This window comes from Polistes canadensis, unplaced genomic scaffold (genome assembly GCF_001313835.1).
Source record: "Polistes canadensis isolate GaletaPanama2010 unplaced genomic scaffold, ASM131383v1 scaffold_114, whole genome shotgun sequence".
Classification (NCBI taxonomy): domain Eukaryota; kingdom Metazoa; phylum Arthropoda; class Insecta; order Hymenoptera; family Vespidae; genus Polistes; species Polistes canadensis.
Window position 1 is genome coordinate 287820 of NW_014569661.1, and position 23781 is coordinate 311600.

General features: G+C 27.4%; 4 protein-coding genes across 8 annotated transcripts; 3 read left to right on the forward strand and 1 right to left on the reverse strand.

Moving 5' to 3' along the window:
- Nucleotides 1–380: 380 nt before the first annotated feature.
- LOC106787784 (leukocyte elastase inhibitor-like) lies at nucleotides 381–3134 on the forward strand. 2 transcript variants are annotated; one of them, XM_014750441.1, is made up of 9 exons: nucleotides 387–502; nucleotides 820–850; nucleotides 1277–1404; nucleotides 1461–1640; nucleotides 1704–1914; nucleotides 1990–2204; nucleotides 2282–2461; nucleotides 2547–2682; nucleotides 2761–3134. In XM_014750441.1, exons 3-9 carry the CDS (start codon nucleotides 1327–1329, stop codon nucleotides 2922–2924), a joined length of 1164 nt encoding a protein of 387 aa, XP_014605927.1. In that variant the 5' UTR covers nucleotides 387–502; nucleotides 820–850; nucleotides 1277–1326; the 3' UTR covers nucleotides 2925–3134. The 2 variants fall into 2 exon arrangements, with proteins under 2 accessions (XP_014605926.1, XP_014605927.1); XM_014750440.1 differs by lacking the exon at nucleotides 820–850 and having other exon boundaries at nucleotides 381–502.
- A 123-nt stretch (nucleotides 3135–3257) lies between these two features.
- LOC106787765 (glutaminyl-peptide cyclotransferase-like) lies at nucleotides 3258–5108 on the reverse strand. Its single transcript, XM_014750408.1, has 6 exons — nucleotides 4909–5108; nucleotides 4607–4750; nucleotides 4249–4518; nucleotides 4001–4162; nucleotides 3700–3925; nucleotides 3258–3605 (listed from the first exon to the last, which is right to left on the reverse strand). The coding sequence occupies exons 1-6, from the start codon at nucleotides 5002–5004 to the stop codon at nucleotides 3451–3453; spliced, it is 1053 nt and encodes a 350-aa protein (XP_014605894.1). The 5' UTR covers nucleotides 5005–5108; the 3' UTR covers nucleotides 3258–3450.
- A 549-nt stretch (nucleotides 5109–5657) lies between these two features.
- Nucleotides 5658–11673, forward strand: LOC106787763 (protein vav). 4 transcript variants are annotated; one of them, XM_014750405.1, is made up of 9 exons: nucleotides 5658–5926; nucleotides 6289–6796; nucleotides 6879–6947; nucleotides 7137–7263; nucleotides 8286–8651; nucleotides 8736–9056; nucleotides 9303–9707; nucleotides 9799–10070; nucleotides 10150–11673. In XM_014750405.1, the coding sequence occupies exons 2-9, from the start codon at nucleotides 6387–6389 to the stop codon at nucleotides 10511–10513; spliced, it is 2334 nt and encodes a 777-aa protein (XP_014605891.1). In that variant the 5' UTR covers nucleotides 5658–5926; nucleotides 6289–6386; the 3' UTR covers nucleotides 10514–11673. The 4 variants fall into 4 exon arrangements, with proteins under 4 accessions (XP_014605891.1, XP_014605892.1, XP_014605889.1 ...); XM_014750406.1 differs by having other exon boundaries at nucleotides 8289–8651; XM_014750403.1 differs by lacking the exon at nucleotides 7137–7263 and adding an exon at nucleotides 7591–7780.
- Nucleotides 11674–12619: 946 nt separating this feature from the next.
- On the forward strand, nucleotides 12620–15818 carry LOC106787764 (plancitoxin-1). The gene is made up of 6 exons (XM_014750407.1): nucleotides 12620–13319; nucleotides 13411–13588; nucleotides 13680–14190; nucleotides 15145–15247; nucleotides 15330–15468; nucleotides 15570–15818. Exons 1-6 carry the CDS (start codon nucleotides 13207–13209, stop codon nucleotides 15675–15677), a joined length of 1152 nt encoding a protein of 383 aa, XP_014605893.1. The 5' UTR covers nucleotides 12620–13206; the 3' UTR covers nucleotides 15678–15818.
- The last annotated feature ends 7963 nt before the right edge of the window (nucleotides 15819–23781 follow it).

Consider the following 23781-nt stretch of genomic DNA (forward strand, 5'->3'; position numbering starts at 1 on the left):
TTTTATTCTATTTTCACGCGCGGTATTATACCATCCTGTTTGAATTCTTTCTACTTCCTATCAAATGTTCTTTTATTTTTCTTCCTTTTCTTTTATCTATCTTTTATTTTTTCCTAATATTTTCTATATATTTTTAAATTTTTTTTTTATATTTCCAATTATCTACTTTATTTTAATGTTTCATTCAGTTTCTAAATTTGGAGTATTCTAATGTAAAATATGTTATTTTAAACAAAAATATAATTGTATAAAATATAAAGATGTTAACTTATTGCTGACATTATTAACAGCGCAATACGTTATATTAAATGATATGCAAATGACTTGTCAAAATTTCATGAATGATTTAGAAATTTGCCCTGTTATTCATGTTATATAGATATATGTCTTACTTTCATAATACGCTGAAAGTGCTTTTTCCTTTGGTATTTCTGTTCATCGATTAGTATGATAATATCAATGAAATACACTCACATAGTGAATCAAGACGTATTACCTACTTGTGAGTAATTATGACTCAACTATAACCTTAGTTTTATAGAATGAGTCATAAATATTAATTAAATCTAACGACATCAGAGATTTAATATACTTTTGAGATATCAAGTACATTTTTTATCAATATATGTATATAAATATATATATATATAAAAGATTTCTTTTATTTACATTATATTCTAATTACAAATTAATACTATTTTCCACATTAGTTGGAACAATNGTATATAAATATATATATATATATATATATATACTTTTATATATTGATATTAACTGTCAATTAAATTTTGATTTATTTTTGTTTGACATCATCGTTAGACATATATATCGTAACGAACTGCGGAACTTTGTAAGTAATGCGCAAACCAAAATTGCGATTATTTTAATTGGCTGCATGTAATATATTTATTGTATACAATTCGTTATAAAAATGTATGTTTTTTCGTATATATTGTAAATGTATTGTGACGAAGTTGTAGATCAGATAAGATTATCTTGTCTCTTTTTTTATATTTGACAGTTAGGCATTTTGTAACAGCTGCTTGTATAAAATAATATTTTGTTTTTTATTTTGCTTAAAAATTGTATTTTCAAATAGATTATATATATATATATGGAATGATAATTTTGTATTTTCTAAAAAATTATTTGCTATTATAATTTTTTTATTAAAATGATCATATTTGTCAAACAAACAGGTATTTTGTTAAATAAAAAAGAAACAATATCGCTTTTAAAATAAAATTTGCATATGTAAAAGAAATTTTGTTTATAGCTTTATTTCTCCTTATCCTGTTTGGAATCATATGTCTATCCTCTGAAGAGATGTCTACCCAGAAGGAAGAAAATATTTTGCAAAAAGTAGCAAACTCTTGTTGCTTTTTTTCTAGTAATTTTTACAAGGTACAATTTTTAATTAATTATATTGAGGCATGGTTTATGAATAATTTATATTTTAGATACTATCAGATGAACTTGATGGCAATGTAGTTACTTCGCCGCTTAGTTTACATACCATACTGTCCCTACTTCATCATGGATCAAAAGGATTAACATTTAACGAATTACAAACCGTTCTTTATCAAAGCGGTGCTGATGTTTCTCACGATGAAATAAAATCTTTAATTTCTACATTAAATGTAAGATTATAAAATAGCATAATTATTGCATATCGTTATATTAATTTTAAATATTATTATCAGGATATAAAGGATGTAGAATTACAAATAGCCAATGCGATATATATACAAAATGGTTTTGAAATATTTAATGAATTTACTGCAGTGAGCGCAGATGTTTTCAATTTTAGCTTATCTATAATAGATTTCAAAAATAAATTACAAACATTTAATGAAATTAATTCATGGGTCAAGAAAACAACAAGAGATAAGATTTCTGATATTCTTTCTATGGGTAAAAATAACAATATAACAATTTGTATACTGATATGTTAATTAGACTGGATTATCACTAATATTTTTTTTGTAGACGATATTGACGAAGATACAAAAGTTATATTAATAAATGCAGTTTACTTCAAAAGTCATTGGCTGCATAAGTTTGATGATAAGTTAACTAAACAAATATTTTTTCACGCAACAAAAACAGATAAAAAGTTAGTACCAATGATGTACAAACAAACCAAATATCTTTACGGAGAAATTTCAAGTTTAGATGCACGTTTCATTGAAATACCATACTTAGTAAGTCTTAATAATTACACACTGAAAAGTAGATATAAAGTTATAATATACAATTTTGATGAATTAAATTTTTATAGAATAAAGACATCACAATGATAATATTGCTACCTAATGAAATTGAAGGGCTTCAATTTCTGGAACAAAATTTTAAATGGGAAGATATTTCTAAAGCATCAAGTAATGAAGTAGATATTGCATTAACTCTTCCCCGCTTTAAGTACGAGGTTACAATTGATCTGGAAAACATTTTACGCAAGGTAAAATTAATAATTTATACAAAAATAGATGCTATATTATATATAAGCTTTTTATACTAATTGATAATGTATAAAATCATTTTAGTTGGGCTTACATTCCATGTTTGAAGATAGAGCAGATTTTGGTAAACTTACAAACGAGCCTGTAAAAATAAGTAAAATAATACAAAAAGCTTTCATTGAAGTCAATGAGGAAGGTTCAGAAGCCGCTGCAGCTACAGGTTAATTTTTGTTAAATATATCATGTATTTATATTTAGAAATCTTCATTATTATATAAAATTTTGTATTTTTTTACAGTCGCTCAAATTAGATTCAAAAGGTCAGCATTGATAGATTTTCCGGAAGAGTTTTTAGTGAATCGTCCATTTTTATTTATTATTAATCACAAACCGAGTAAAATACCAATATTCTTGGGTAGCGTGAAAGATATCTACATTCCTATCGAAAAAGATGAATTATAAAATAGTTATTTTATTTACATCGTATTTATGGTACCTGTTTATAAAATATTTTTAATAAAATATAGAATATATTTAATATTTTAATAATTCCTTCTGTATAAAGAAAATTAAATTAATTTGTATTGTATCGCACATTTTATGTAGAATTAAAAAATATTCTGTACTTATATATATCCAAACTAATTATAAGTATAATAAATAATAATTTAGCACTATACATTGTATCATATCTTAAATAAATAATTTGCATTTGTTTGAATTTAAAACTTTTTCACATATTTTATATACTCTTAAATAANTATGTTTAACCAAATATAATCTTTTAATTATATTTATAATAAGTACGTATTTTTCTGTACAGAAATTGATTTGTTATATTCTCCTTTTCCTACTATTATATAAGTACAAATTTTTATTAATAGATCATTTTTTAATAGATCATATTAGTATATTTCTAATAATATAATTGACACCCATTTTCATAATATTGCAACATTTCGTATAATTACAATAAACTGACCAATGCTTATTGTACATCAATATGTAAATAAGAGGCAATAAATGCTCTTAAAATTTTATTAATGTTCTCCGTAGTCTTCATATCTATATTACTTCGATTATCACCTGATTTATGCCAGAAACTTGGAAATGGATATGGTATTAAATGCAATATTGGAATATCTGAAAGAAAATTATAACAATAGTTATAAGAAAATGGTAAAACAAAACCAAACAAATAAACGTAAAAATAATGTTATTTATAAGTCCATTATACTTTTTCTCAAAAAAGGAATGTGATCATCTTCTATATGCGCTGGTATAGAATATGGTTGAAAGTACTTCTGTTGCGATTTTTCATAGGAATAATTATCGAATTTTTTTAATTTAGCTAAAGTACTCTCAAGGTTAATAAGTAGCAAATACCATCTCTGAGTATCTTCGAAATAACTATAAAATGTTGGATCAGAGGCTCCTATTAAATCTAAAAGTACTAATATATCCTGAAATAAGAAAAAGAATAAATAAAGATTATTAATTTACCTCGATATATAATTAATTGTTATTTAATAATATACCATTCTATCAAGTTTAGAAATATTAATATCTTGCGTAAATGTAGTACGTTCAATATTCCACTTTTCAGCTAAATGTCTTGCTCCATAAATGGAGTCTTTAGGACCCCAAGTATTAAAAGCTTCTTCTCCATCAAAGAAAATAAACATTAAACTCACATCTTGCTAAAAATAATAATGTGTTGAAGACAAAAAAAAATATATATTTCCAAAACAATTATTTTATAGAAAAAGAAAATAATTAAACATACATTTTTAATAGACTTTAGTTGTATATCCATGACGGTAGCAATATTAATCAATTGTGCACATGGTACTGCGCTATCTGTTGCACCAACAAAATCTCCTTCCCTAGTATACTTTGAATCAAAATGACAAGCTAACGATATATACCTTTTAGCATTTGGATTCAATTTAGCGATTATATTCTCAAATTGTAGTTTTCCAAACGTAGGTGTCATATCCTCAAAAATATCTGACTCTATGGTCCAATTAAGATTCTTCATCGTCTCTTTGATATACTGTAAAAACATAACATAATATATTAAAAAACAAAACATAATCTCAGATATAATTTTATGAAAGATATTGAAACATTGTCATTCTTACGTTTTTCACTTTTTGATGTTGGGGAGTTCCTACAACTCTGACAACACAGATGTTATCTAACACATGTTCCATGTTTGTGACATTTGACATATCAGCAAGTTTGATAATTTGTTCATTTGTTAAAGATATTGGTTCATGATAATACTGTAATTAGTAGAAAATAATAATTAATTAATAACATTTGCATATATATATATATACATAATATTTTATTAAATAATATATGTATATAAGACTGAGAAAAAAAGATTGAATTAGTTAATTATAAGGAAAAAAAAAAACATTTCAAATATATTACATACCTTCTCTCTGTAAAATGGTACATTTTTTGAAATAATCCTCTGAGGTATACATGGTATAATAATTAGTAAAATTACGTACAAAATTAAATAAAACATATTAAAATACAATTACAAAATATAATTTAAATTGAATACAAAAGAAATATGCCACATATCAACTACTGTCTTTGAAGAATGAAACACGACATGTTGACCTATAACATATAAGAAATTATCTGATTGGTCCATTTTATAATGCAGTTAAAAACTAGATAAGTTTAAATAAATATTGAATAAAAAGATAACTTTTATTACTATCTATTATTTCGTTAAGTAAAAATTTATTTATTATTAATTCATTTTGTAACAAGCTATATAATCAACTAATTTATTTTTATTTAGATTCATAGAAAATATATATTATTTTATTGGTCGGAACAATGGCGCTTAAATTTAAAAAAAAAGAATAAAAAAATATGAGAATACTTTATACGCTTATTTTAAAACATTTATATAAATATTTTAAGTATATGATAAAATTTATTTTAAGTATTCTTGAATATGATTAATAATGATATATTTTTTAAAAGAAAGACATATCTTTTTTTGTATTTGAAATTATCTTCTACATATAAAAAATTAAATTATATATGGTCATAACAAATATATTGTTTTTCGTATTGGTTATATAAATCGAATAATCGTTTTTGGTCGTAATAAAATCGAGCTATCGATTGTAAAAATGTAAAATATCAATATGGCAGCTGCGATCTGATAGGTTGGACGTCGTAATGAGACTATGAAAGAATAGCGTGTGTTTTGTGAAAAGCTGCACGCGTATTGTAATCTTAATTTAGACGAAATGTCTTAGACTAATGTCATTATTGATTAAATTTGTTAAACGATACAAGTTTTGTTAAATACAAAGCCAAAGAAACAAGGCAATGGATTCGATTGTAATAACGTACAAAACGGAGATTATAGCTTGAGAAAAGATAGTTAAGAGGAAATCATTCACAATTCCCTCCGACGAACGGAGGTACGCCTATGAAAACTTATTCATCGTAAAAAATTTCGAATTTTATCATTATTCTTTTTTAAGTTTATATTATTGATATTTTTCTTCATTGAGGAAAATTCATTCGAATTATCATTCTCAATAATCATTTATATGCCATATGATTTTGAAATTACATGTTATATTACTTCTCTCTCCTCTCATTATGTTATTAATATAATAAAGTTAGAATTTTATTTTGAAATATTCTTATATGTTTTTGTAGTTTAACCTCATCTATGTATCTTATTATTATGCTATGTCCATCTTTGCTCTTATTTATATTAATTTATTTGATTCTATGTTTGTATTATATCCTTTCTTTGTTCTTTTTAATATTATAGAAACTGGAGAAATGCTGACTTCAATAAACTACAATATTATATGTTAAGAAGAAATCAATTTGACACATCTGTTAATTCTATAAAAAAAAAACAAGAAAATGAACAGATCAGATTGTGGAGCTGATACGGGAAGTGGTTGGCGTGAATGTGCCAAATGGTTAACAAGATGTGGAGCTTTACGAGCTGATCATAAAGCAAATTGGCCAAATGCAACCCCATTCGATCTTGCATACACATTAAGAGATGGAGTATTACTTTGTAATTTATTAAATGCTGTAGATTCAGGATGCATAGATATGAAAGATGTGAATCAAAAGCCACAAATGGCCCAATTTTTATGTTTACGAAATATCAAAGTATTTCTCTCAGCATGTTCAACTATTTTCGGATTATCAGCTTCCGACCTCTTTGAACCTTCCATGTTATTTGATTTATCCAATTTTCAGCGTGTACTTTGTACACTTTCTGCTTTATCGAATTGTCATCGTCTAAGACAGAAGGGTATTCTGTAAGCATCTTTTAATTTTTTAATTTCTTATTTCTAAATGCAATCATTTTTTAATTTAATATATAATATGTATTTATTATAGAGGTTTCTCAGTAGGCCGCAGTCGATCTCAAGAAGATATTTATAAGGATTTGCAAAGTGCCGGTGTGGGGTAAGTGTGTTAAAATATTACAAATTTTATTATATACAATCGTAAGACTTTTATACTCTATTAAAATAATCAAAGTATAGTAGTCGTTTTAAAATAAAACTATAAGAAATAAAATTCTTAAAAATTGGTGCAAATCTTTTGGCATTATTTAGCTAAGTAGATTTGTAGTAATTTTGTTAATGAATTTAGCCCCACAGCAGAAGTGGTGGCGTTTACCATAAAGCCTAGGCCTATGGACCTAGGTGAGTCTGAAGTATATCAGGAATTGCTCTGTTTTTCAACTCCCCCTCAACACGACTGGCCTTCTACAGAGAAGGTATATGTCGTTTTGTATCCTGAGAATTTAATTTATCATTTAAGAAAAGTTCCAGTTATCACAATTCTTTATTAATCTATTTGAAAATAAGATAGCAAAATTGTATAGTGCTATTACTATATATTATTATCATTTTCATAATGTGATACTGGTACTATTTCAAAACACTTATCCAACTTGATATATGGCCATGAATGTTTTTAGTTTATGTTTAATCTTTGTTAGTAATATTATCATATCCCCCTTCATAGCTTAAGAGTGTTCACAAAATGAAGCTATTTTATGATGCATAGATAGTGCATGGCTATTTATATTTCTGTATAAAAGGCGCGAAGATGAAGGTCGTCGCAAAAGGTTTAGAAGGAGAGAGGGAGATGAAGCAGGTGGAGGAGGAGATAATGATGACTCTGTAGGAGAAGAGGATGGTTATGGAGCGTATTGCAGTCATGCTCAAAGTGAAGAAATCTATCAGGACCTTTGTAGTTTACACCTGCCACCTCCTCCATCTGTTGCTCAGGTTATTATTTTGTTATGCTTTTTTATGAGTTCTATATAAAATGTATATTCATTATATCCTTTCCTTGGCAGATATCAAAAATATTTCTAACGCAAATAACATTTATATATGTAAATAGAAATATTATTTGAAACTACTCCATTCATTATTAGGATTAACAATATTGGCTATTTGAGTTGTTCACATGCCAAGCGATTAACTACACTTTTTAGAATTTTTTAAAATCTTATTATTAAAGTACTCACACACACACAATCAATACTTAACTTTTTATATTTAAAATAAATTTCCATAATATAATTAATAAATGATAAATTAATAAATTTTTATATTCAATAATAAATGATAAGATAATCTATAATACTTTCTAAATTTCTTATACTTTTTGTTTTGTGGAGTTAATCAATTTGGCGAATGAGAGACTCATTTATATATTTTTATAATCACTTATTTGTATATAATTATTGTATATTATTATTTACAACTTAATATAATAACCGTAAAGCAGGGTGGTGCAATATCAGGAGGAGAAAAGAGAGACTATGTTATTCAAGAACTCGTTGAGACTGAAAGAAACTACTCGGATGTCCTCAACAGTTTATTAAAACATTTTGCGAGGCCACTCTCCACATTATTAAGACCTGAAGATTCAGCACGAATATTTTTTGGTATAAAAGAGTTATCTGAAATTCATGCAGGCTTCCATAGTCAACTTCGTAAAGCAAGAAACGGAGCTGCCTTAGCTCAAGTTTTTCTTGATTGGCGAGAAAAGTTTCTTATTTATGGAGATTATTGTGCTAATCTTACACTTGCACAGAATACTCTACAAGAAGCATGTGCAAGAAACGAAATTTTTAATCAAGAGGTTATAGTAAGTATCTGTTTTTATTTTATTAATTTATTTTATATATTTACATTACTTTATTAATTATATATATGTATATATATTTTATAGAGATGCCAGCAAGACTCTAATAATGGTAAATTTAAGCTACGTGATATACTTTCTGTACCAATGCAAAGGGTGCTAAAATATCATTTGCTACTTGATAAGTTAGTCGAAGAGACTCCTAGAGACTGGCACGAAGATAGACGTCAATTAAGTGAAGCACGAGAAGTTATGGTAGATGTAGCACAATATATAAATGAAGTTAAGCGTGATGCAGACACATTAGATATTATAAAGGATATAGAAGCATCAATAATTGATTGGGATGTACCTGAAGATGCACAATTAAAAGATTATGGACGTTTGTTACGAGATGGAGAACTTAAGGTATATATAGTATACATATTTTACATCTTTATAAATATATGATGAAACTAACGCATTCTAAGCTGGTTAAATCTTGACTGGTAGAACTCTCAGTACCGATGATCAGATTGTTTGTATACAGTGAATGAACATTTAAAGTATATACAGAGCAAGCAATTCTGCAAAAACGCGGAACCAGATTAGAATGTGTTAACATCATAAACTATCATTATAATTAAGAATAATTATTTAATCAAATTCTTTTAGGTGAAAGCTCATGGAGATCAAAGAATAAAAGCTCGTTATGCATTTGTTTTTGAGCAAATCATTCTAATTTGTAAAGCAGGAAGAGGTGATCAATATTGTTATAGAGACTTTTTACGTTTAGATGATTACAGACTTGAAGATCATACGGGAAGAAGAACTCTTGGTCGAGATTCGCGTTGGTCTTATCAATGGTTACTTGTGCATAAACAAGCTTATACTGCATACACTTTGTATGCGAGAACAGAAGAACAAAAACAAATGTGGATTAAAGCATTACAGGATGCGATGGATAATGTCAATCCTGCTGCATGTCGTAGTACTAATCATAAATTTAAACTTACAACATTTGATACTGCACGTAGTTGTCAGCGCTGTGGTAGATTCCTTAAAGGCTGTATATTTCAGGTAATAATATTTCATTTGTCTAAAAAATATATTACTTCTATATTATTAATATTATATTTTGTTATCTTAACAGTTGTGCTTTTTTATATAGGGTTACAGATGTGAAGTGTGTCATCTAGCTGTACATAAACAATGTATTGCCCATTCAGGGCGTTGTATGCCAATACCACCACCACCTCCACCACCACCACCCTTGCCTTGTGAAAGAGCACTTTCTGCTAAACTTTGGTTTGTTGGAGAAATGGGACGAGATACGGCATATAATAAACTTGAACCCCGTGAGAATGGTACATATATGCTAAGAATAAGACCACCTGGTCAACCTCGACTCCAGCATGAAACTAATTATGCATTAAGTATTAAGTAAGTTTCGAATTTATTTTATCTTTTATTATGAGCATATATAAATTAAGATATGCATAACATTCATTTTATTTTCTAGGGCCGATGGTGCAGTAAAACACATTAAAATATTCAAACGTGATGTTGATGGTGCAGATGTAGATCTCTATTATCTCAGTGAGTCTAGATTTTTTAAAAGTGTGGTCGAACTTGTAGAATATTATGAACGCGCCTCATTAGCAGAGAATTTTGAAAATCTTGATCAACGATTGTTATGGCCTTTTCGTCGAGTATTAGCCAAAGCACTGTTCGATTTTCACGGTAGTGAACGTAATCAATTGAGTCTTCGACGTGGATGCAGAGTTGTTGTCTTAAGTAAAGAAGGTGATGCCAAAGGATGGTGGAAAGGAAAGATAGGTGATCAAGTAGGATTTTTTCCTAAAGAATATGTCGAAGAAGAATAACAGAAATGCGATATATATAATAATGATTCTTATCTGTGTCGCAATTAATCTTATCGTGCAATCATAAATTGAATGAAATATATTTTGAAGAGATAGATAAAAAAAAGGAATAAAAAACAAAAAAAAAAAGAAAAGAAAAGAACAAAGAAAAAGCATAAAATGAAATATTGTACCATGACATTTACATCGTGCATAGCACCTTGTAAAGTAATATTTTCGAACTTATTGGATAATCATTGTCTTTTAATATTTGGTTTTATCTTCGATCTACAATCAAGCGATCAATTAATTTACATATGAAGATATTACACACGTATGTACATAGGGGTGATATATTCTAATGTATTCGTTTTTCTAGAATACTTTTCTCCTTTTTAGACTATGACGCGTAACTGTTTGCGGTTTGCATGTGATTTACCGAGATCAGCAGGAGGAAAGAGATTTAGATATAATAGCTTCTTTTTAACTGTTCTTTTATTCTCTTACTAATAGTCTCTTCAATGCTTTTATTCGCTTATTTTCTTTTTTTTTTTGGATCATACTTTATTGTTATTCACTTTTGGTATAGAGATGAATTCAATTTTGTTCTTTTAAATTAAACAAATTTTATTTTTCTCAGCTATTTTATTGATTTTCTATCTCTTGTAAAACTATTGCTCTTATGATTATTCTTCTTAATGAATTTTGGTGTTCTTCTTCTACCTCTCTTTTATAATTCTGTTTGAACTTAATTTTTCTCTCATGTTAGTTTTATATTAACTAATGCACATATATTTATTGGTATTCTGGCTTTATCTTTTTTTCCTTGTCCTCCTGTCGACCCAACCGTCCTACTCATAATACCTTTGCTATTTTTTAAAGCTTTCTAAGATCCATCACAATAATATATGTAAAATAATTTTCCGATGGCCATATATCTTTTATTTTATTATTTTATCAGTTTCACTTGTGGAAAAGTAAAATGTAAAGCCAATTTCCGCTCTTAATCTTTTATTGTAAACAAATGAAAACAGACATTCCAATTTTTAATTTCTCACACGAAGAGCATTATAATTTCAGTATAAATATTTAACGATGTATGTATATATCAATAGATTATAATTTGATTTAGAACAGAAAGACTCAAAAAGAAAAGAAGAATATCTCAATAAAATATTGTATACAGTATAGATAATAGGTGTAAAAGAATTTTGTGGTGCCTTAGCGAATTTTTACATCCGCAATCCATGAAATAAAAGAGTTGTTCTCAAACGAGAAATATAACAAAATAGTCACTGATTGAAACGTTCTATGTATGTATGTATGCATATATGCAAATGCATAGCTTCATGTTTAGTTAATCCTATCACGTATATATCAGATTTTATAATACGTATTATAATTACTAATTTTATCTCTTCATAGGATCCTTTTCATTAATATTAGAAGAAGAAAAAAACAAAAAAGAAATACAAAAATTTATATCTATATGTGAAAAAAGAGAGAAGTTATTTCTTGAAATTAAACGTTCATGAAATTAGATATTTGAATGAAAAATAATGAAATTTTATGAACATTTATATTTTTTCAAGACAATTCGTTTTAGCATTTTCTTTCTTTTTAAGCTGTAATTGTCAATTATTAATTGTACATATTGTGTTCCCATACAGCTAATTAAAGCTTAACTACATGTGTATTCTGACATACATATGCAGTATTTAACATATACTTTATTGTAGGAAAGAAATTAGCTGTAATATTTTTTTAATGGTTAGACAAATTCTCGATCGTGCCAATAAGAATAATCAATAAAGTTTACATTTTATTGAGTTGTTATAAAAAATTCTTGACGTATCTGTTATTATCCTTATCATCTATATACACCAAATTAAGTATTTATTAGTTTCATATTAATATATATTTTGCATATTATATACATTATATTAAATATAATATAGATTTTGTCATGGTCGTACCATATGGTGGTTGTTACTCCTAAAGTACATCAGTATATCAAAATTGCAAATAAAACTCATACTAATGTTTATGAATTGAAAATTTATACTATGACATTATAAATTAAACAAGATTAAATTTTATCTAAAGAACTTTACAACATATTAGTTGACTGTGTGATATTATATACATATATATGTGATTATTCACATTGTGCGATGACGTCACACTCTGGTATTAAAGTGACCATAAAATTAAGTTACTCTGCTGGAAAACTTTCAAATAGTTTCAAGTGTATTGATAATAGAAGTGAAATAAGAGTATTTCTTTTTCTCAATATATATAAATTGCATTAGAATTATATAAATTAATGATCAAGATGTATTTATTGAGGTTATTTAAAAGAAAAGTCGATAAATAGATATTTTCTCATGAACACTTGTGTCATAAATAAGTAGCATAAAATATGGTGTGTGTATTTTCAAAGACGTTTAATATGACCTCAATATCATTTGCAATGGCGTTTAGTAAGACATCAATTCCATTTGCAATGATATTAAAGTGCAACATAACTTACTAATGACAACTTAGTTTAAGTTAACCATAATTTATACTTATTATCACTTCAATGATGCATTCATCATTCAAAATACTTTGATGTGTATACTTACATTAGATATAATGTATCCGAAGGTATATATATATGATAAATTGTATAATTATACTTTCATTTGTGGAAGTTCCTTGAAGAAGACGCAATGAGTTTTTTAATGCATATAGTACTATTTTTATGTTCAATTAATATAAAGTATAGTGTAGGTGTACAAAATAAATTAGGATGTAGAGACCATAAGAATAAGATTGTTGATTGGTACGTATTTTTATTTAATTTTGTTTCTAATTGAATCGTTAGACTTATTTTTGATTAAAAAGGATTTTGATAATTTTATTAATTACATTAGGTATGTGCTATATAAAATTCCAAAATTATCGCATAGCAGTAATCCTTTAATAAGAACTGGCTCCGCTTACATGTATATATCTAATAATACTGTAGACAAAGGATGGGAATTATCTACCAAAGATATAGGAGATAAAAATTCCATGCCTGGGAATACATTAGCTTCGCTCTACAATGATGTAAATATTTTAATAAGTAATTATTAATTTTATTTTTTGATATAAATAATAATGATATTTAGATATATTTAATAATAAATATTATTTATAGAAAATAGCTAACAATTTATTATGGATTTTATATAACGATGATCCACCAAATAGTTCAGTAGTTGGAAAATATGGTCATGCGAAAGGTGTAGTGGCCACTGATAAAGATCAAGGATTCTGGATGATACATAGTGTTCCAAATTTTCCACCAATGCCTAATGTAGGGACAAGCTCAAAACGTAGAATTAGAACTACTACATTGGCTGTAGATGATTTTTCATCTAATTCTGAGTATAGTTATCCATCATCAGGATATGTTCGTGGACAGAGTTTTTTATGCATTTCTCTTAAAGCAAATCAATTTAATACAGTTGGACGTCAATTAATGTACAATCAAATTATAGTTTATAGAAAGAATCTTCCAGCAAAACTAAGCAATCAATATCCTGATCTAACGAATGCCGCTAATCAGATACGTTTTAAAAATCCTCCGTACAGTAACAAAGAAATTATAAAGTCATCAACTTCTTTGGAATTTATTTCATTTGCTAAGTCTGACAAATGGCAACAGGGTATATATAAATACATTTATATATATATATGTATAATATATTATATATACATATATACATTTATATATATATATATACATACACCTAATTTTGTATTAACACGATAGATACGTTCCCGAAAAATACGTGTAAAAAAATATATTAAATCTATGGGAAAATAGAAGATTGACTCCAGTTTTATAAAATCAGCAAAAATAATACAATAAATCATGAGTTTTTATGTTAGGATCTTAAACATTTTATTTCATAAAGATTGCACATTTATCATACAAAGTAAATTATCATTTCAAAAGGAAAAAACATGTTATTAATTCATGAACACAAAAATTAGGCAAAATAATATGAGTTACGCATAAAAAGATTTTATTCATTGTCAAATTCTATTTCGCGTTTTTTCGCAAACGGCTGAATATATACGCCATGTTTAAAGGTACAATGAATATTCTTATGGACTACTATAAGTGTGCAAAATTTAAAAATAATCTCATTGACTGACTCCTTTTAACATGAGACATTTTGGTTACATTTGGCCCGGCCGACTTACGTCTCTGAGGCGATATTGTAGGCTAAGGGGTTGATAAAACAAAGGTTTTAAAGTTATAACTTACCATTTATTGACTTGTACGCAAAATTTATTCCTCGTCTCGAATGTCGCAGTTATAAAGATAAAAGTAAAGCAAAATTTACTTCTTAGAATTTTGGTCAATCGTGTTAAATCAAAATAAGTTGTGTAAAAAGAGAATTAATTTTTTTTTCCCAATTCGTGTAAAAGAAGTTCGTATAAAAACAGAATTAGGTGTATATATATANAGAATTAATTTTTTTTTCCCAATTCGTGTAAAAGAAGTTCGTATAAAAACAGAATTAGGTGTATATATATATATATATATTAATTGTTTCTTTTTTTATTTTTAAATTCTTTTCTTATTTATAATTTAATTTGTCTTGATTTAGATCTTTACAGCGACTTTGTAGCTCCACAATTGAAAAGTAGCTTATTTGTTGAGACGTATTTGAATGGACCAGGAAAATTAAACTCCAAATGCCAGGGTCTAGAGTAATTATTTATGTTTTTCTATTAAAATTTAATGATAGTTTGTGAAAAAAAATGATATATATTGAAATTTATTAATTTTCAGGGTGCATAATATAAAATCAGTGAAACTACATACAGGAGATGTTCAGTTTACAAGTTCACAAGATCATTCTAAGTGGGTTGTTGCAATAGATAATAAAAATAATAAGTCCTGGGTTTGCGTTGGAGACATCAATAGAGCCGTAAATATATATATATATATATATATATATAAATCATAGTATTACATGTTTATAGATTAATAGTTAATCATATTTTTAAAAAAATGTATAATTTTTTGTAGGATACTCAGTATTATCGCGGTGGTGGCACAGTTTGTTTGAACTTGTTTCATCTTTGGAAAAATTACCGCGACTCCGTTAATGATGTAGAACCATGTCCTTTACATTAATAAAACTAAACCTTTGTTAAGATGATTTGAAAATATTGTAAAATATATAAAATATGTAGATCTTAAACTAATGTAAATCAAATGGCAATATTACTAACACTGTAATATACTAATACGCAATATATTAGGAAATAAAAATATCATCGAGAAGATTGTATTCTACCTTTCCAATCGTAATCAATGTAAATATCATTTTTAGATTAAACGTTACCTATCGAGTTATATGATAAAGTAGATCTCTAACAAATCTAAAATTTAAATATTTTTATATAATACTGTGTTAATTTATATGCTAGTTTAAGAAATTAGCTAGAATATAGCTAATATATGATAATTAATTATTATATATAAAATACTCATCATGTAAACAAAATCCATCAGTGTTTCTGATAAATTTCGTACGATGATTAAAACTTCTTTTTTTTTCTTATTTTGTATTTGTCCAATGAGGAAATGGATGGATTGGATGGATGCTCGTTATGCAAATTATATGAAACTCGAATGATGTACATTAGAGTATGTACGAGCTCTAAACCTGCATCGTATTCGTCGTATTCGAAGTTACGTGTATGTTCGCTTATTTCTACTACGAAATATGATGTGAAACGCTCTACGCTACTTTAATATTACCTAATATGTATTCATGTCATACATTCAAGAGAACGTCCAGTATTATCCTTTCATTTATAAACGAAGTTATGTTACGTTTTTCGGAAAGAGGAGAAATGGATACAATGATGAATTTTTCCTGGCTTATAATTTTTCCTTTGTATAATTGTGTACGCGAAAAAGATTTAATTATCGGATGCTCGCGTTTATTATTTGTGCCGGTAATTATGACAGTGGGGACTCTATAAGTCAAACAATTACATACAATTAATTTTATTATATTGCAGTTGTTTTTATAATCAAATAAATCATAAAATACATTTTTCTTTTTTTCAATTTTTTCACTTAATCCACCGTAATAATTTTCAACAAATTTATACATATCTATATATACGGTAACCCTTTTATATCGATGCGACACGAAACGTATTAATTAATCGTGGAATTGAGAAGGATTGAGTTTATACATGTGATACAAACCAAAAAAAAAGAAAAAAAAGAAAATACTTTTTATACGAGAATAGAAATGAATGAAATAAATTTACAGTTGTTGTGCTTTTTACTTATTCAAAAGATTAATTGAGAAAAAAGAATATAAAGCATTGTTAAGATAGATAAAATAAATGATCCGCTAGTGTTCATTGCGAATAGGAAAAGGATGCTGGGTCTCTCGGTATAATTATTGTTACGTAACAAAAGTAGTAAGGGAGCGAGTGAATTCAGTCGTGACCGTACCGCAGAATAATTCAAGTAGGAAGTAAGAAGAGAGGATGCATTGGGAGGTGGCAAAGGGTCGAAGAGGGTGAGAAAGCTGCAGCACTTCTCTCAGACAAAGCCTAACGAAGCTTCTATTTAGCAACAGTAGGCACTGCGAAGCCCAACTTCACCTCTATTGTACTCACTTGTCGGTGTGTAGTGAATTTCATCCATCAACGGAATTCTAAACTGACAATGAACAAATCTCTTATTTTTTTCTTTTTTTTTTTTATACACGCATGTATGTATTAGTATCTTAATAATTTTGTTGATCGTCATTAATCTCTTCAAAATCTCTGGCCATATATGCGGACATTTTGTTTAAATCTTATAGAGAAAAACATATTTTTACAAAGATTAAAATATTAAATTTGAAAAGAAATTCTCTTTAGAATTTAATCTCAGATAATATATAAAAATCATAATTTTTATTGAAAAAAAAAAAATTATTTTATATCCTTTATTTTTATCGTAAAAGAAAATTGAAAAAAAAAAGAAATACACAAATTTTCTTGATATTATTATAATTACAAAATCGGTTTTGAAGAATCTCAAACCAAGAGTAATAATATACCTTACTTTTATTTTTCTAATTAAATGAAATTAATCCATCTCGTCGTTAGATTTATTTTCATATATATATAAAAAAAGAAAAAGAGTTTACTTTAATATAAAAAAATGTATATGTATTATATATTTATTTTATTTTTTAAAGGAATGTGCAAATGTTTTTTTTTCATCTAAACGTAATCGGATACCGAAAGGAATTATTTTAATGTAATTCATATTAATAACTTCAATCTAAAGATTAGATAAGTTATATAAAAAAAAAAAGAGGTTGTTTATTGAGGAAGGAAGTAGAAAATATAAGAGAGAGAGAGAGAGAGAAAAAAATACTCTTAGGATGATATTTATATTCCCGCAAGGCATTTGTAAGTATTCGACATGTGGAAACACGATGCGACATTATCTTGCGTGCGATTCTATACTGCCAATGATGAATATAGGTATAGTACCGATGTTTATGTTAGCGAGTGTATTCCTGAGTGTACGCGTACAAGGAGATAGATATCCAATGTTCGGACATTGACATCATGACCATTATTTATTGCCCATGAGGCGCAACACAACGTGCCAAACATCCGTAACGGCTAGAGAATTCGAAAGACACTATGACGGAATACCTGTAACATACAACAGGTCGTTTATGTCCCATTGATAGTAGTAGAAAATAGGTATTTGATTGATAATCCTTTATAGGAAAGATATTTTTCTTTTTCATTTTTATATATATTTTTTTTTGATTTCTTTTTTTTTTTTTTTATTATCATTTATGTTAGAGAAAATTGTTTTCGCGTTGTGTGATAGATTGAAATTGAAAAGAAATATATCACCGATGGCGAACCCCCTTCTGCTCTTCTTCCCTCCTCCCCTCATCTACCAACGTATCCTTGTGACCTCACGGGTCTCCTTACGATCCTCTAGGGAAGTTTAAGTGTGCTGTAAATTTTGGAATAAGTTTCAAGTTTTGTAAATTGTTTTCAAATATATTGAGATTTTTAAATCTTTTCCAAAAAATTCTTCTCTTGCGAAATATTATAAAAGGATTATTTTGAAATTATATCTAAAAAAAATAGATTGATATAACATTTTTTTTTATTTATTTATATTTTTTCATTTTAAAAAATGTCTTATCGTATAAGAGTATCCTCGTTCGTACAATATAAAAATGTTTGATCATATAAGGATATACTTCCCCCTATTTATGTATTACTTTATAGAAATTTAATATTTATTTATGTAACATTGCTTAAACGAAAAAATGAGAAAAATTCTATCGTCTCTAAAGCATAACACAGTTCAATATTTTTAATTATAATTATATGTAATAAAATTTGACATCACTCTTATAATTTTCATTTTGCGTGCACGGTTTTTGTTTTTTTTTTTTTTGTTTTATTTCTTGCTACTATAAATCGTTTCTAAAATAAATACGGAATTTGTTTGAATAATTTGTCAACTATTCTCGGCTCAAATATTTGACTGGCAAATTGGTAAATAAAAGAATATTTTGTTATTTGATTTTTGTAACCAAACCTTGAAAAAAATTTCGCCATCGCTGTAATATATTTCGTGTTACGAAAATAAAAAAAGAAAAAAAGAAAATAAATAAAACGGTGGGAGAAAAAAAAAAGGAAGAAAAAAATGACGTAAAAGGTAAATAACTTCTTGACTCTTTCCAGTTTACGAAAGAAACTCGATAAAATTTTATTTCGAAACGTATGCAGATCTGGAACAAAAATTAAAGTTTAACTGTAAATGACGTTTCTTGTTGTTGCTACCGTTGTCAAGGGACTAACAATAAATAACCAAAAAAAATACAAAATATTGTCGAGAAGAAAGGAGAAGAAAAAAAAAAATAAAAGAAATATCAATTCATATACATACAAACTTCGATCGATTATATTTGCTTGTATAACTGTTCTCCTTCTTCTATATAAATATGACATGTGTATTTTTAAAAATATAAACAAATTCTAGAATAAGTATTTCTCGATATTTTATTTTCTAAAATTATTCGAGAAATACATTTCGATAGTCAGTCGAACAAATTTTTAATCAAAAGTAAATGTTCAGAAATACTTTTGAAAATTAATTACAATTATTTTTCTTCATTATTATTATTATTATTATTATTCTCGTTATTCCCTTATATGAGCAAGTATTTTAATCCTTTCAATAGTATCTACCCGTATCTACGTATAAAATGGAATTCAATAATTGTAAAAAAGGATAGTCGTCTTGTGTGTTTAATTCGATCGAAAAACAAATCACAAAATAATTATTATTGAAAATATTATTCATTGACGGGCTATCTCGTGTCATTTGTTATTATTTGATGATAAATCTTTATTGTATTTTGTAGGGGGAGAAAATCATGGACGAGAGGTAGAAAGGTAGGGGAAAGGGTGAAAGAGGAGGGGGTAGGAGAGGGGGTAGGGGATAAGGGGTAGACGTATAACCAATTTTACGATCGCAAAGCGTGCATAAAGCACGATCTCTACAAAGTGTATCTATTATAATTACAAAGCATGGGAAGTTGCGGTTGGATCGATTATTTTGTTAGTATAATATGACAATATTGATGGTCTTGTAATCACACGGGAGAATATAATATATATTTTATAAGCAGTGTGTCTGTGTGTGACGATGAAAACTGAAACACATACGATATAAAGACTAATCTTATTACCTTTTGTAGGAAACGAAGGGGGAGGAAGGAGGGGAATAAGGTTCTATGGAAAATATGAAAAAAAAAAAAAAGAAACATTTTTGTTTTACCTTTCCATTAAAAATACGAAGAAACTTTTTCATCGATACAATATGTAAAAAAAAAAAAAATAAAGAAAAGAACAAATTGTCGATACATTTTAAGCACGTTTTGTTGTAAAAGTTCGGAATTTGCGATATTTTAAAAAGCGTAATAGTGATCGTAACCGCGTTTTCAAAAGATTTTATAGGAATTGATCTTGGTTACCTTTTGAGGTAACAATGACGAAGTTTCGCTTATCGTGACGCGATTATATTTATATATATATATATATATATATAGAGAGAGAGAGAGAGAGAGAGAAGAGAGTAACGTTGAAACGTCGAAGCGAAATTTAGCTTTTCAAGTGAGTTTACTTCTCTACTAGTATAGGAAGGATGAACTAGTAACTTGCAGAGCTTTCTAGTAGTTTGCGAGTGAAACGGAAGAAGGAACGTTCGAAGCGTGATTGTTGGTAAAAGCTCTTGATCGTTCGTGCGTAAAAATGCTCGGTGACTGTTTTTCCACTTTTTCTACGATAACAAAACCTGTTCGATTACTTTCGAGTAACCCTCTTCACAAACCTTAATACAATTAGTTACTTTTTTCATTTTATACTTTTTCTTGCTTGATATTCTCTTACGTTACGTATTATACATCTACACATATGTAAATAAAAAAAAACAAACAAACAAACAAAAATAGACGCAAGTTAATATTAATTCAAATGTAAATGTAACAAAAGAAAAATACCGAAGTAAGTTACAAATTGTTTTACTTTTTTCTATTTTTTTTTTTTCCTATTTGCGAGAGTGAGTACGATGATCTAATGTAAGAATAAAATAACTGTGAGAGAAATAAAACTCGTAAAACTCGAGTTTTTATTTATAGGCATGGGAAAATGTTACGGTGTAATATTTTGAATACATTGAAACGTCTTTTTGAAGAAACCTTTTGCGCATCGGAACGGGGGATCGTTTCTCTTTCACTTGAGATGCATTCGTGCGACTTCCTGAAGAACAATAAGTGAGGGTAGAATGTGGCAAAACAATGGACATTAAGTTTTAGAGTACGCTGGTGGTCCAGTGGTTATACTAGTTTGGCTTTCAAGAAAGAAAGATTTATTAAATGGTTTCTCGTATTATTTTTTTTTTCTTCTTCTTCTTCTTCTTCTTATTGAGATCACGTTTTTGTTTCGAAAATGAAAGAAATTGATTCGAAGTTAAACGGCCATTGTAAATTGTACGGCATGTCTCTATTATAAATTACATTGTAAGATATATTATTATTCGTTTTCACTTACATTTGAAATTCAATTTGATGTGTGTATATTGTTTTTTGTTGAAAGAAATAAAAAAGAAATGAAAAATTTTTCTTTACGAAAAATAATATTCAAATCACTTTTATTCTCTTCTCAGGGTGTATAATCGTCGACATTTTAATTCGAAATTATTCATAAAATATTGCATATAAGATTTTTTGTTTGTATATTTATTAAATATTTCAACGAGAAATATATATATATATATATATATGCATTTAAGGATTGTAATATATACGAATGTAAAAACAAAAAGCTTGTTTTCTTTCGTTAACTCGAACCTTTTTTTACATTGATAATCCAGTGTTTATTAACGTTTACCTTTCAAAGAACGAATTTTCATTCTCATTTCCATTATTCAAAAATCGTGTCATCGTTATAAAAATGAAATATAAATAATTGATTTGAAATTGTAATCGTCGATGTACGAAAAAAAAAAAACGCGTCTTACCTCAACTAAATTACATCACGCAAGGTGTATATAAGTTTTATTTGACCTACATTTGTGAAAATTCAATTTATAATACTACTTTTAAAAGAGAAAAGGAAAGGAATATTAAAAAAAAAATGTTGCTTCTTAAAAAGTCTTTAAAGAAACAATAATAATACGAAGGATATTAATTGTTTCTATCGTTACTTTTCTCTCTCTCTCTCTCCTTTTATTCTTGTTTTCTTTTCTTTAGAAAAACTTTAAACGTGAAGTATGAATCGCGTTGGATACCTCTTCCTATAATTTCTTTTATATATATTTTTTTTCTCTTTTCTTTTTTTATCTCTTTTTTTGTTTCTTCAATTTTACCCGTAAGGGTCACGCTTACTTCAAATTTAGTGATCTTTCCTTCCGGAAATCTTACACACGGGCAGAGATGTTGGAGAAATGGTGAGACTACCGGATGCTGGAGTACTGCCAGAACAGACCGAGTGGACGGAGGTTGGAATTTCAGGCACGCTAAGTGCCTCCTTGATTTACTCAATCACTCTGCTACGCTTGTGCTTCTTTGTCTTCTAACTCGGCACTCTACTTCTTCTCGAATGTTTCTTGACTATTATTCTCTTACCTTTTTCTTTATTTATTTTTATACTTTCTCGATCCCATCCCTTTTGTGTGTTATCCTATTTATAATTTAATTTATTTTTATTACTTTAATATATATACTTTTCACACACACACACACGAATTCGATATTTCCAATCGGATCGTTTAACATATTTATATTATACGTGTTAATGAACGATTATAAATTCAAATACAAACGTGTTACGATATATTTACTGATATATATATATATATTATTGACCATTAACGAGTATTAATTACATTTCTAGATATTTTTAGACAAATTTGACTATGCTTTGACTAAACGGATATTCAAAATTATAAGCGTATTTATTTAACCGAATGAATATTATTTATAGTCAATGAAATTGAATTTTATAAATAGAATGGTATAAGATACTTTTTGATTAATATTAAATGATCACTTTTTATTATTATCAATACGATGAATTATTTTACTTTTATCATTGAGTTCGTTTATATTTTATGATAAAAAAAAAGAGTGTTGGGGGGAGGGGAGAGATAGAGAAAGAAAGAAGAAGAGAAAGAGTGGGAGACCTTGAATCTATAGGAAATGGTAATTAAATCCTTTGATGCGATAATAATAGCGAATTTTCGAGTTAATTGCCGAATATTCGGAGTGGTTTGAAACGCGTAATTTAAACAGGCAGGCAGCCGAGGAACGCGGTAACGGATTCCATTAAAACTTTTCGCTCGGCTCGTACGATAAGTGACACGTATTCCCTAGCATACTCTCTAGCAAAAGTAATACATTTTAAAGAATTTGACGGGAAGAATTTACATTAGAAAACTTTCCTAGACGCGTATCCGCGAATCTTGACGAATCTTCTTCTTATTCTTATTCTTTTTCTTCTTCTGCATATTCCAACATGAAAAAAAAAGATTCTGTTCCGTTTGTGATACCAGATGATAAATTAACTATGATATTTATTATACCAACGTATATAAAGTTATTTACAATAATATATTTTTGTTATTCTTTTTATTGTAAATAATATGACAATGTTTAACGGAATATATGGAATTTATT

Bases quoted from the DNA above. Each gene is read 5' to 3' on its own strand.
- LOC106787764 (XM_014750407.1), top strand. From the start codon at position 13,207: ATGAGTTTTTTAATGCATATAGTACTATTTTTATGTTCAATTAATATA. The intron at 13,320-13,410 runs GTACGTATTTTT...TAATTACATTAG, and splicing joins AAGAATAAGATTGTTGATTG to GTATGTGCTATATAAAATTC. The intron at 13,589-13,679 runs GTAAATATTTTA...TATTATTTATAG, and splicing joins TAGCTTCGCTCTACAATGAT to AAAATAGCTAACAATTTATT.
- LOC106787765 (XM_014750408.1), bottom strand. From the start codon at position 5,004: ATGTTTTATTTAATTTTGTACGTAATTTTACTAATTATTATACCATGT. The intron at 4,751-4,908 runs GTATGTAATATA...TACTAATTACAG, and splicing joins TACCATTTTACAGAGAGAAG to TATTATCATGAACCAATATC. The intron at 3,926-4,000 runs GTATATTATTAA...TTCTTATTTCAG, and splicing joins TTTCTAAACTTGATAGAATG to GATATATTAGTACTTTTAGA.
- LOC106787763 (XM_014750403.1), top strand. From the start codon at position 6,387: ATGAACAGATCAGATTGTGGAGCTGATACGGGAAGTGGTTGGCGTGAA. The intron at 9,708-9,798 runs GTAATAATATTT...TTTTTTATATAG, and splicing joins TTAAAGGCTGTATATTTCAG to GGTTACAGATGTGAAGTGTG. The intron at 10,071-10,149 runs GTAAGTTTCGAA...TTTATTTTCTAG, and splicing joins AATTATGCATTAAGTATTAA to GGCCGATGGTGCAGTAAAAC.
- LOC106787784 (XM_014750440.1), top strand. From the start codon at position 448: ATGATAATATCAATGAAATACACTCACATAGTGAATCAAGACGTATTA. The intron at 2,462-2,546 runs GTAAAATTAATA...AAATCATTTTAG, and splicing joins TGGAAAACATTTTACGCAAG to TTGGGCTTACATTCCATGTT. The intron at 2,683-2,760 runs GTTAATTTTTGT...ATTTTTTTACAG, and splicing joins AGAAGCCGCTGCAGCTACAG to TCGCTCAAATTAGATTCAAA.